Source organism: Lactuca serriola, chromosome 4, assembly GCF_051521515.1.
Source record: "Lactuca serriola cultivar US96UC23 chromosome 4, Lser_US96UC23_V15, whole genome shotgun sequence".
In the NCBI taxonomy this organism is placed as follows: domain Eukaryota; kingdom Viridiplantae; phylum Streptophyta; class Magnoliopsida; order Asterales; family Asteraceae; genus Lactuca; species Lactuca serriola.
The window spans coordinates 116,760,237-116,773,128 of NC_136411.1; the positions used below are offsets into that span (position 1 = coordinate 116,760,237).

Below are 12,892 nucleotides of genomic sequence, written 5' to 3' on the forward strand. Positions count from 1 at the left end.
CTGAAAATATTCAGATATTCAAGAGAGACATGAACATCAAATTCGAAATGAGTGATCTCGGGCTATTATCGTACTACCTTGGGATTGAAGTAAATCAGAAAGGAGATGGGATCACATTAAAGCAAGAGGCATATGCAAGAAATCTCCTCATCAAAACAGGTATGCAAGACTGTAACCCTACACGAACTCCAATGCAACAAAAGCTCAGATTACGCAGCGATGAAGAAGGTGAGCTTGTAAACAACACTGAGTATCAAAGCATTGTGGGAGCATTAAGGTATCTAACACACACAGGGCCTGACATTTCCTTTGCTGTTTGGATTGTTAGCCGCTTTATGGAGAAACCAGCTTTGAAGCATCTTCAAGTTGTAAAAATGATACTCAGGTGCATCAAAGGCACATTGGATTTTGGCCTAAGATATTCAAGGGGGAAAGAAGACACAGATCTCGTTGGATACACTGATAGTGACCTTGGCAATGATGTAAATGACAGGAGAAGTACAGGGGGTATGGCATATTATGTGAATGAGAACTTAATTACATGGGCCTCTCAAAAACAGAGGTGTGTGGCACTCTCCTCGTGTGAAGCAGAGTTCATGGCTACAACCATGGCTACTTGCCAAGGGATATGGCTAAGGAGGTTGATTAGTGAAATAACGGGACAAAAAGTACCACCTGTGACAATGATGGTAGATAACAGGTCATCACTGGACTTGATGAAGAATCCAGTCTTCCATGGCAGGAGTAAACATCTGTGACAATGATGGCGGATCCAGCCCGGAAGTCAAGTGGGGTGCACCGTTGACCGTTGACCGTATAAATTAATACGAAAAAATTTAAATAACAAAAAGTAGAATAACATTATAACCTTAAATGTCATTTTACAATTGAAATGACACATAAGTAAAAAATCGATTGATGCTATTTTTATTCCTAACCTTGGAAAATTTTTATGTTTCAACTGTGCAAATTACACAATAATTTGAAATCGATTTAGTTAAAAAATAAAAAACCATTAAACAATAAAAATCATTAAACAAAACCATTCAACATAGAACAAAGGCACAGTCACTAAGTTAGTTCAAAACTATTAAGCAAAGAAGTTAAGTAAAAATCTGAACTTTGTAGACCCTTTTTAATCGGTTATATATCTTTCCATTGTCCCACATAACTACTAATCCAAATTAACCAAAGTATCAAACCCATTTAATCCAAATTAATCAACCGAGAGTATTAAATCAAAGCAAAATTCAGTTTAAATCTAAATTCAGTTCAAAGTATCAAAGCAAAAATCAGAAATCAAGAATCACTTAAATCAGTTCACACAAAACCACTAAGCAAGATAAATCCATTCAGTTTAGAAATGGAACACAAAATCTGATTTGAGAGTATCAAACCAAATTTGTGAAAATTGAACACAAAATCAAAAGAAATCAGTGCAACATACTTACAAACTTTTTGGCGGCGGTGTTGTGCGGCGTCATACGGTGGTGGGTCGTGTGCGGCGGAAGATGGTGTCGGTCAGCCGGTGGTGAGCGACTTCAGGCAATGGCGTCACTACGTTAGGCAGCAATGATGTGTGCCTGGATGATGCGAAGTTTTGGCGACGGTGGGCGGTGGTTGTGGAGTGCTAATTCCCGACGATTTTCATTTGTTTGTGCTATGGACCATGGTTTCCACTTGTTGGGTACTTGGTAGGCTAGGTCAAAGAACGGGAGAGAAGAATAGACGAGAAGAGAAAAATGGACGAGAGAGAAATCTAAATGAGTGGGGACCAATGTTTGCGAAGTGGGGTCCATAGTTTAAAATAAAAACGACATAAATTATTTTTCTTAGCATATTACTGGAGGGAAAAAAATTTAAGTGGGGGCCATGCACCCCACTCCTATTGAATTGAATCCGCCTCTAACGTAACCTGGCAAATGCTGTTTCAAATTTGACAAAAAATCTGGAACAAGTTACAGATGCTCTCGCTATAACTTTTAAAGCATAAAAGTATTTTTCTTTTCAATTACTTCATATTATGTCTACATTCATGGTTTTTATTTATTTATTTATTTATTTTTGTTTGTTTAATCAGGCAGCAAAGTCGCATTTAACCCAGAGGATTGAGAATTTGGATGATCAAGTTGAAATATCAAAATTAATTAAAAACTAGGTACATTTGTTAAACATGAATATTACATGGTTTTATATAATAATATAAATATAACTGATTTGTTGAAGTTGTAAAACAAGTGACTGATGTTGGTGCTGATGTTTCCCAGATAGGTTATGATTTGGATTCACAAAATAAAATGATTTCTGGTTTGGTGAGTTATTATTATTATTTTTTGTTAATTCACATTTTCTGTTGCTTTCTATTAAATTTGTTTTTTTATTATTATTAATTGGTTTGCAGAATGGGAAGATAATGACATTGGAAGAAAAACAAGATATGACGAATCTTGGAGTGTTGTACCTCTGCAATATGGCTGATGGAAACAAGTTATCTGGCACTGCACATGTTTGACTTCAACTTTGACTTTTTTTATTAATAATGTCTTCTTTTAATGGAATATTTGCCAGTTTTTATAAAAAAAATATTATAATTATAGAAACAGTTTAAGCTTGCTGGCAAGTCGTTTGATGGTCATCTCTCATATGGTGGAATTCTGTCTCTTGATGAACTTGCCAATGAGTTACCTAGGATAACAACATGAGTTAAGAAAATTAACCCTAGTTCTTTCTCCCCTTCTGTTTTTTGTTTTAAGATTAACTTTTTTTTGTTTGTTTACTCTTTGTGGTTGATATTCAGTAGCAGAAATGGTGGTGGAGATTCTATAGGTTTTGACAAGGCAATGAGACATAATTGGTCTCAACATGCTAAATACGTGAGCCAAGATAAGATTTTGAAATCTAACTTCCTGATCTCATTGTCAACACAAAAACTTTCCGTTGAAGAAGCAAAGGCTGCAATTGCAAGGTGTGTTTTTCAGCCATGGCTCTGTTTACTTTCTTGACTACCTACTTATGTATAGTCTCTCTCTTTTATCTAGTATTCTTTTAATTATAGTAGTTACAGTTATGATAGTAGATGCCAACTCTCTAAACCATTTTGCCAAAGTGGCTTATAAAAACTTAAAATTTGGTTATTTTAATCCTTCATCTTTGTGGATTATTTATCATGGACAGAGTATATTCCTTTTAAAGCACTTAATCACTCTATTTTTTTTTAATATCCAGCCCAAATAGGTTCTTTAAGAAGATTTTTTGTTCTCTCTAACATTCTTATAAGGTCATAACAAGTTTGAGATCCCACCATTTTTTTCTTTGTTCCAGATCATTCTCTTGTAAAGTTCAAAATGTTACAAAGGCACACAATCCACAAGTCGAAAATGTAAGACACATTTTAGTGTTGTATTATCATGTGTATTTCTGTTTGTATACTTAGAGTAACTATATGGTGATTTATAATTCCCTATTTTTAATATGGGAATCATTTAGTGTTTCTTTAATTTCCTACTTCGTTGTTCTTTTATCCTTCTTGCATCGTGTAAAGTTAAAGCTTCTCTTTACTTGCATTATATGATCTTGGACTCTTTCAAAAACCGTAGTTATTCCATTTTTTAAGTACTTACTGATAAAATGTAACTTTTTTTATTATATGAACTTCTGGCAAGCTTGGCAAGCTCTTTCCAACCTCAAGTTGTCTTCTAGAAGTTGCCTAGAAGCTGCAACCCATGTGCAAAATATGAAGGATATGCTTAATTCCATATTAAATGATCTCATTGACAATGATAGTGGATTGAACTCTGATCAATTAGAAACGCTTCGTCAAGATAGGTAATGTCCCATTTTTGTTTTAGAAAAAAAGAATAATGAAATTGTACCTTTGAGTGTCCGATATATGTTTGAATGATGTAATCATAGGCTGCAACTAAAAAAGCAAATCCAACAGGTTAAACAATATTGTTCTTCTATTTTGATTGATGATGAAGGATGCAGATAAAAATTTTCTTCATATTCAACCGTTAGAGATTTGAAGTATCAAACACCATTAGCGTTGTAAATGCGTGTCGTAATTGCAATGTACAATCCCTTAATAGCAATGTAGTATTAGGTTTTATAGTTAGAGAAAACTTCTTAATATGAGTTTGGTACATTGTTGTAAGAAACATATGCTCACCCTTTTGGTGGTTGGCCGGTCCTTAAATGGGAAAAATGAGTTAGCCTGGACACATTATTCCATTGTGTAAATTCATGTTAACACGATTAGATGCTAACTACTCAACTTTATCTTTGAATTCTTGAAAATCTCTACTATTATCAGAAAATACAAAGTGTAGATTTTTAAATATTATGCTATCTAATGTATTTTACTCCTTCACGTGATCCTTTTGATCCCAAATTCAAGAATTACATTGAATCTCGGGGAACCAAGGGTAAAATGGTCCAACTTGGACCAAAATTGAGAGGGATGGTTGAACACCAAAGATATAATCTGAAGTTCATATTTATTGTTCCTCATTATCGTATAAAGGTGAGATCAATTAATTTTTTGTAATTATAAATTTATAACCACATTTTTATAAATATATTGCAGGTTGAGTAAATTTCATGTGAGCGAATTGCCTTCACTCAATGATAAAACTGGAGAAGTTATTGGATCATCTGTTAAGAGGTATTTCTTTTTTATTTATTATAATTGGCAATCTATTCCTTCCATTGTTTTTTTGCTATTTTTCTTTTTACAGGATCATACATATTATATCACATCCGTTAGTAAATATATGCATTCTAATGTACTTCTAAGTGTTGTTGATTGTGTGATTAATTAAAGCTTTTTTGTTTTAGTTAATGTTCAAGGCATTACTTGCCATCTACACCCGGTGGACAACAACCAATTTTTTGACATGGAGGATTTTTTTGACATGATATCTGAAACAAGGTGTCCCTTAATAGCAATGTAGTATTAGGTTATATATGGAGGATTTTTTATACATGATATCTGAAACAAGGTGTCCCCTTAATAGCAATGTAGTATTAGGTTAGATAGTTAAAGAAAACCTCTTAAACACAATGTACAATCACATACCCTTAATACCAATGTTATTAGATGAAATTGATTGTTTTGGTTTATATTTGTTTCCATATTTTTGTATTATGTGTAAATGAGCATCGTAAAGAGGCATCGTAAATCTATATCGTAAAGGCTGTTGAAGTTTATGACACGCAAATGCGTGTCATCTTCATTTATGACAAGGGCTTTAATTGTATGCATTGCGTGTCATAAACACGCTCGTCGTAAGGATACGACACGCAAATGCGTGTCGTCTTCTTGTATGACAAGGCCTTTCTTGATACGCATTGCGTGTCATAACTGCTCGTCGTAAATGTGTGTCATAAATGCGCCTCGTAAATGCACGTCGTAAATAGACGACACGCAAAAGCGTGTTGTCTCTTGTTATAACAGGGCCTTCCTTGACACGCATTTGTGCGTCATCTGAGCGTTTTACGACACGCATTGCACTTCGTAAAAGGATGCTTTTATAGTAGTGACCGGCACATCGGTTAGGTGATAAACATTAAGAGTACCAAGTAATTTGCATGGTTATTCACACCTTGTTTTGTGATCCTCGGTATCCTAGTCACAAAACTTGAAGGGAACATTCGAGATTGAAACATGCCATTGCAAAGTTCAATGAATCTCAAAAGAATCTAGGAGTTTCAAAACCAATTAAAACCTAATAATACATTTCGTTTTTCATGGTGGAAATTGGTGAATTGTCATTCACCTACCTTCAAATATTGTATAGCTTGGATTAAAGCATCCCTCTTTTAAGCTATAAATATTGTGTTGGGTCCTAGCCGTAATATTACATTTGAGTGTCTTATTAAGGACTATCTTTATATCTAATCTAAACTTGTCCTTCTTTCTTTTCAGATGTCTTCTAACAATGTTGCTTCTGGCTCAAACCTTACCGGCTCCTTCTCTCTCATGAACCTTTATGGGAGAGTAATCTTCAATGGATCCAACATCAATGATTGGATCAGGAACATCAGGATGGTCACGCGCTATGAGGACAAGGAATATGTCATCGACAACGAGCTTAAGGATCTTGATGAGTCATCTGCTACTCCAGAGGAGATCGCTGAATTCCAGGCACATGAGAGAGATGCCACTAAGGTGGCAAGTATCATGTTGTCCGTAATGACAGCCGAGCTCCAAAAGTCCTATGAGGACGTTTATCTTTCTGAGATGCACCAGGATTTGATGGACAGATACCACCAGAGTGCTTATCAAGAGCGATATGAAATAATCTCCTCCATGATAACAACCCGAATGAATGATGGTGAACCCATCACGGGCCACATGCATAAAATGCAAAGATTCGTGGACCATTTGTTGAAATTGAATGTGAACTTCCCGAAGGAGTTGGCAATTGACATCATTTTGCACTCCTTACCTTCTTGTTATGATCGATTCCGAATGACATATCACATGAACAAAGAGGAAGTTACACTCAACAAATTTCAAGGACTTTTGAAGACCACTGAAACCGGTCTGAAAGGTAAATCGGTTGTTACCACTCCTACTCCTACCGTCACCCTTGTTCTGGCCATCAAGCAAGGAAAAGGAAAGAATAGGAAGAGCCATTCGAATGGTACCAAGGGAAATTCCCTTGATGGCTCCACTTCAAGTAGAACCAAAGGTGGTTCTGTCACTCCTTCTGCGAACCCTTAAGAGGTTGAATGCTTCTATTGCCATGAAAAGGCGCATTGGAAGCGAAACTGCCCAAAGTACCTGCAAGGTGTTAAGGATGGGAAAGTAAAACCTAACATGCAGGTATTTGCACTATATTGTCTAATAACTCGCCCCATTATAATTCTTGGGTCCTTGATACAAGTTGTTGTATTCACATATGTTCTGATTTGTAGGGACTAAGAAGAAGTGAGAATGTGGAGCATGGGAAGATAAACTTGATCAGGGGGAATAGGAAAGCTTCACCTGTCACCAAGATTGGATTTTATTCTTTGTTGCTAAGTAGTGGGTTAGTGTTAGATTTGAATGTTACTCGTCTGAAATGGCGAGAAATATTATTTCCTTTCATGGTTTGTACAAACAACGGTTTTTACCTTTTCGTTTGATAATGAATGTGGTGGTATTAATGCTTTCTTTAATAATGTTCTTTATTTTAAAGCATTACCTTGTGATGGTGTATATTAAACTGTGTCGGTTGTCGATAACCTAGGAAATAATATGTTGTGTATCGATTCTTCCACTAACTTGGATAAAGCATCATTATGGCATTGTCGTCTTGGACATGTAAACAAGAAACGCATATGCCAACTCCAAAAGGATGGAGTCTTGGAGTCATTTGACCTAAAGTCGAATGATAGTTGTTAATCTTGTTTGCTTGGGAAAATGACAAAGTCACCCTTCACTAGTTCCAGTGCTACGGGTGAGGGTTTGTTGGATCTCATACATACTAATGTGTGTGGACCCTTCAGAACCGCCACAAGGGATGCTAACGAATTCTATGTGACTTTTACTAATGATTATAGTATATATGGATATGTCAACTTAATCAAGAATAAGTCAGAAACCTTTGAAAAGTTCAAGGAGTTTAAACAAAAGTTGGAGAATCAGCTGGGCAAGAACATTAAGATGCTTCGATCCGATCGAGGTGGTGAGTATCTTAGTATAAATTTCCTTCACTATCTTAAAGAATGTAGGATTGTCTCACAATTGACACCTCCTAGAACACCACAGCTTAATAGTGTGGCTGAGAGGCATAATCTAACCTTGTTATACATGGTTCGTTCCATGATGAGTCGAGCTTCGCTACCAATCTCATTTTGGGGGTATGCCTTAGAGACTGCCACCCATATTCTTAATCTAGTCCTTACCAAAAAGGTTGCCAAAACACCTCACGAGATGTGGATTGGAAAAGTTCCCAATCTGGACCACATCAAGATTTTGGGTTGCGAAGCTTTTGTGAGATGCAAGACTTACAATAACCTCGAACCTCAAAGTGAGAGGTGTATTTTCATCGGCTACCTACAGAAATCCTTTGGTTACCTCTTCTACAGACCCAGTGATAATGTGGTCTTTGTAGCAAGGAAGGGAGTCTTTCACGAGAGAGAGAGAGTTCATAAGCCAAGGAAACAATGGGAGGCAAATTGACCTTGAAGAAATTCAAGAGTCAAGTGGTAAAGGAACCTCAAACCCTAGCAATCAACCAGAGGAGGAAACTCCTGTTGATCCGACAGACAAGTTTATACCTCTAAGGTGTTCCATGAGAGTTAGGAATGCACATGAGCATTACTACGGTTTCCATATTACTACAGAAGGTGATACACTTATCAGTGATAGCACACTGGTAAGTCTGGATGAACCTAACAGCTAGTCGGAAGCAATGGCAGGCCCTAAGGCTGCTAAATGGACAGAGGCTATGCATAACGAGATATAGTCCACGTATGACAATCAAGTTTGGAACTGGTTTGACAATGTACCAGGTCGTAAGACAGTCGGGTGTAAATGGATATTCAAGAAGAAGACCGACATGGATGATAATGTGCACACTTATAAGGCACAACTGGTTGCAAAGGGCTTTTCTCAAACTCTGGGAGTTGATTATGATGAGACCTCTTCACCAGTAGCGAAGATTAAGTCTATTAGGGTTATGCTAGCCATTAATGCATTTCATGATTATGGAATATGGCAAATGGATGTCAAAACCGCTTTCGTTATTTTTAAAAATATATAATAATAATAATAATAATGATAAAAGTAATAATGCTAATAATAATAATAATAATAATTGAAGTAATAATAATATCGGTATTAAATTATATATATATATATATATATATATATATATATATATAGAGAGAGAGAGAGAGAGAGAGAGGTTCATGTCTTTAAAGTAATTATTGTGTTATTGTATGCGTAAATGTGGACCAATCATTTTAAAAACCTAGATAGGGGTAAAATTGTAATATTAGCTTTTAATTAATTTTGGTTATTAGTTATTCAAATCATCAATCCTTTAATTTAGGCAAAATCGTTTATATTTACTACATTAAAACCCTAGACAGAAAACATCGACCTTTAACAATCAAGCAGCTATCGGCTGCTTCTCTCCCGGTTCCGACATTGTGTGCGAAGGGAAGAGAGGTGGGTAGTTCAATCAATGGGGTGAAGAGGCGGCAGTTGGTTCGAAAGAAGCAAGGATCATGTGCATCGCCGACATCTCTTTGGTATGGTCACCTCCTTTTAGCTTTTAATTTTATGTCAGTTGGAGCTGGTGGGGTATGTCCGTGTTCGTTAGCATTTGGGGAGGATCAAATAAACTGTAAGGATAATCCGAAAAGAGAGAGGTTATTGGAGATTTTTTTGGGTGGTATCACGCGATAGCTATTGTGGCTGTTCTTATTGGAGAGTTATCGATCGGTGCCCTACCCCTATAGTCAGATGAGTTTCTGTTATATATTCTTCTTCAATTTTGATTCCGATAAAAGCATCCCCTTCGTGGTCTCTGATTCCGATCTTTACACACTCTACCACTGTGTATTCCATTACAACAAAATCGATTAGGCAGGGACAGGCAAAATCAGCGGCGACAGTAGGCAGCTCTGCCACTTCATCCTTTTTTTTCTGGTGAGATGAGAACAAGAGACAAGGAGGTCGTTGGGTATAGGTTTCTTTCTTCCTCTTCTTCTTATTTTGACTGATTTACTGTAAACCAATGAAGTTTAATCTTCAAATGATATATATATATATATATATATATATATATATATATATATATATATTTAATTTGATTTGATTTCAATACATACAATGGATGTTTGGGTTGATTGTTTGACAGAAATCAAAGAAATTTTTGATGTGTTTAGGTTTATTGTCTAATTCTTTCAAGGTGTAATATTTTTAGTGAATTGGGAATTTGTTCTGATTGTCTAATTTTTATAAGAAGTTGAAAGTTGTTTTGATGCAAACCAAGCGCTCGTTAAAATGCTTCAACTGAATGATATTTCTTCGTTTATAGTATTCTATCAAAAAAGAATGATTTTTATGATAATCATGAACATATTATGTTAGAATGCCCCAAATTAATATAATTATTAGTAAATGAATTCCAATTCTATTAGAATGGAATCACAAATTCCGATTATGTTAAAATGGAATATGGATATTTTCTCACTAATTTATTCAATGGATTTGTTTCCACAGAAGCTGATGCTTCAAGAACAGACCACGAAATTTGAACGACGCCTCTTAGAAACATTATTCTTTTAGAATGTATTAGTGTCTTTGTTAGATTTTGATGTTTTTTTTTCGATTTGAAAGTTTTTAGTTTTATTCTTTAACAATAAATTTAGTTCTTAGCAATTGTTACATGTATTCTATAAGAAATAATGAAAATTTTGTTTTAATTCTTCAATTGTTGGTTCGAAAATTTGTTATTCTACAAGAAATTTTTAAAGTCATGATCAGAAAATATGTTCAAGAATATTTTTATTATTTTATGGTTCTAGAATATTTTTATTTTTGAACATACTCAAACATATTCTGTCAGAATGTCCGAATTAAAAAACTTATAATTCAAATAATCGGATTTTTAAAATTAATAGAATCCATGATCCCTTAAAATATGCAAATTTCCTTTATTAAATCTATATTAATTGACTAAAATACCCTTCTAGTTAAATTTGATGATATTTTTCAATTATATTTAATTCAATAATATGTGTTAATCATTTTCTTAAAATAAGTAAAATGATTGGCACATATTTATGCATACAATAACATAATAATTACTTTGAATATAATAACCTAAGCTTATATATATATATATATATATATATATATATATATATATATATATATATATATATAAGGATTTAGGAGCAATTAACCAAAAGAAGTGTCAACCTACTAGTAAGGTGGTCGCATTGGTTGCTTTAGGTCGGATATTCGAAACTCGTTGCCTTCACAATTCCCCTATGTACGTTCCTTTTTAAATAACCAACTGATATCAGTGAATAATCAACGACATTTCAGCCAAATGGGTCCAATCATCGTTGACAGGGCGGGCCACGTGTGCGGCAAACAATTAGCTAATCATGTAATTTACCAAAATGGCAAAATCGCTAAAATTTAGGCAAATTTCCGGCTTTATTGTACCTAAAAGGCACCAAGGGGTAAAACCGAATATTTCTTGAAAACTTAAGAGTTTTTATGGTACTATCCCTTCCTCTTTACCTTTTAGGGAAGTGTTTTAATCTTTTTATGTTTTGCGTGATGATGCTTTGTTTGGGAAATAAATCTAATTTTATGTTATTCTTTAAAATGCTTTTGTTGCTAAATTCGTAGCCTTTGAATATAAACCCAACAAGCATTATATTAGAGCTTTTGAGCTATGTATGTTAATGGTCAATAACTTAATGAATTAAGTTGTTTGGACGCTAACCACGACATGGTGGACAGTTTGTTGCTGCGCGAGTCGAGCAATCCAGCCATGAATGTTTTCACTTTTAGTGACCACGATACGAGAAAGGAGATAGTTGTGACACAGTGGTTAGTGCTGGTTAACCGTTGACTGATGGTTTTCTTACAAGATTGACTTTTGGTCAACCTTCGAGGATTTGTATTATAGACTGAAGTTTGACCTCTGGTCGTATTAGGTTGTGCGTGTAGCTGATTCTACGTGATTTTGAGTATTGTCCTTTCCACTATTTGATTAATGTGAGTCTTCTCACTATACTACATAGTTCACTAGGTGTCATTATATGCTTGATGCATGTATAGCTAGCTGTTATATATTTACATGCTAGTTGGGTTGGGCTCACGTGATTGAAACAAAAATGTTGCACGAAGCCTATTATTTGTATGGTGTATGATATTTTGGGAGCTCGCTAAATTTTGTGCTTATGATTTTAACTTTAAATGTTTCAGGTACTGCTTGTAGCAAAGGAAATGACGCGACGTGATTGTATTGCATCTGCTATTATGTTTTAGAGATTTTTCCGCAATCTTGATTTTATCTCTATAACTCCGATTTATGGTGTTAAAACATTTGGATACTACTTTTGAGAATGAAATTGATATGTTTACATAAGTTTTAAAAATGAAAAAAATTGTTTGAAATATGAGACTTTACATTTGGTTATAAAATATTCCCTCCGTCTCAAAATTATTGTCTACAACAAAAACACACATAGATTAAAAAAAACATTAATTATCATTAATTTTATTAAATGAAATGACAATTATACTCATATATTGCATTTAATTCTATGTTAATTGCATTTATTTTATTGTTGTTTAACTAATAATGAATAATATTTTGATAAGAATGATATTTATTTTTTTAAAGTGAACAATTATTTAGAACAAATAAAAAAAATAAAGCATAAACTATTAATTTGGGAGGAGGAAGTATACCCAAAAATTAACAGCTAGATGGACCAATATGATATAGGTGGGAGACCAGTTCTCTAAAAGAGGCCTTCTATTGATCTACTAGGTAGGGGCTCTTTAAGGCTTATTCTTTTTCATAGTTGGCACGATTTCCGACATCATACACTATGACATAATTGACATTTATCTAGGAAATTAAATGATTTACTTGACTAACAAAGATAAATATGAATATAAAATATTGAGAAAATTTTATAATCTAGGAAGTTAAAAATATAATTTCATGGTTTAAAAGTTAAGCATGTTTAAAGTAGTACCATTTTTCCATTCAAATTTCAAATAATCCGTGAATATTTGGACCAAATTTCCTCAACATGATATGATTCGCATCACAATTTCATTTTCATTATATACATGTTGCGTATACAATGATAGGTGTATGTGGTTGATATTTGGTCGTCCAAAAGTGGACTAACCTCG

General features: G+C 34.4%; 1 protein-coding gene across 6 annotated transcripts; it reads left to right on the plus strand.

Moving 5' to 3' along the window:
- The first annotated feature begins 2,133 nt into the window (after positions 1-2,133).
- Positions 2,134-7,158, plus strand: LOC145102398 (uncharacterized). Of its 6 annotated transcripts, none has more exons than XM_079039788.1 (7): positions 2,134-2,312; positions 2,402-2,506; positions 2,598-2,965; positions 3,322-3,379; positions 3,663-3,825; positions 4,586-4,663; positions 4,837-5,104. In XM_079039788.1, the coding sequence occupies exons 1-3, from the start codon at positions 2,298-2,300 to the stop codon at positions 2,700-2,702; spliced, it is 225 nt and encodes a 74-aa protein (XP_078895914.1). In that variant the 5' UTR covers positions 2,134-2,297; the 3' UTR covers positions 2,703-2,965; positions 3,322-3,379; positions 3,663-3,825; positions 4,586-4,663; positions 4,837-5,104. The 6 variants fall into 6 exon arrangements, 5 of the variants coding, with proteins under 5 accessions (XP_078895914.1, XP_078895913.1, XP_078895911.1 ...); XM_079039785.1 differs by lacking the exons at positions 2,134-2,312; positions 4,837-5,104 and adding exons at positions 5,927-6,829; positions 6,922-7,158 and having other exon boundaries at positions 2,405-2,506; XM_079039787.1 differs by lacking the exons at positions 2,134-2,312; positions 3,322-3,379; positions 4,837-5,104 and adding exons at positions 5,927-6,829; positions 6,922-7,158.
- The last annotated feature ends 5,734 nt before the right edge of the window (positions 7,159-12,892 follow it).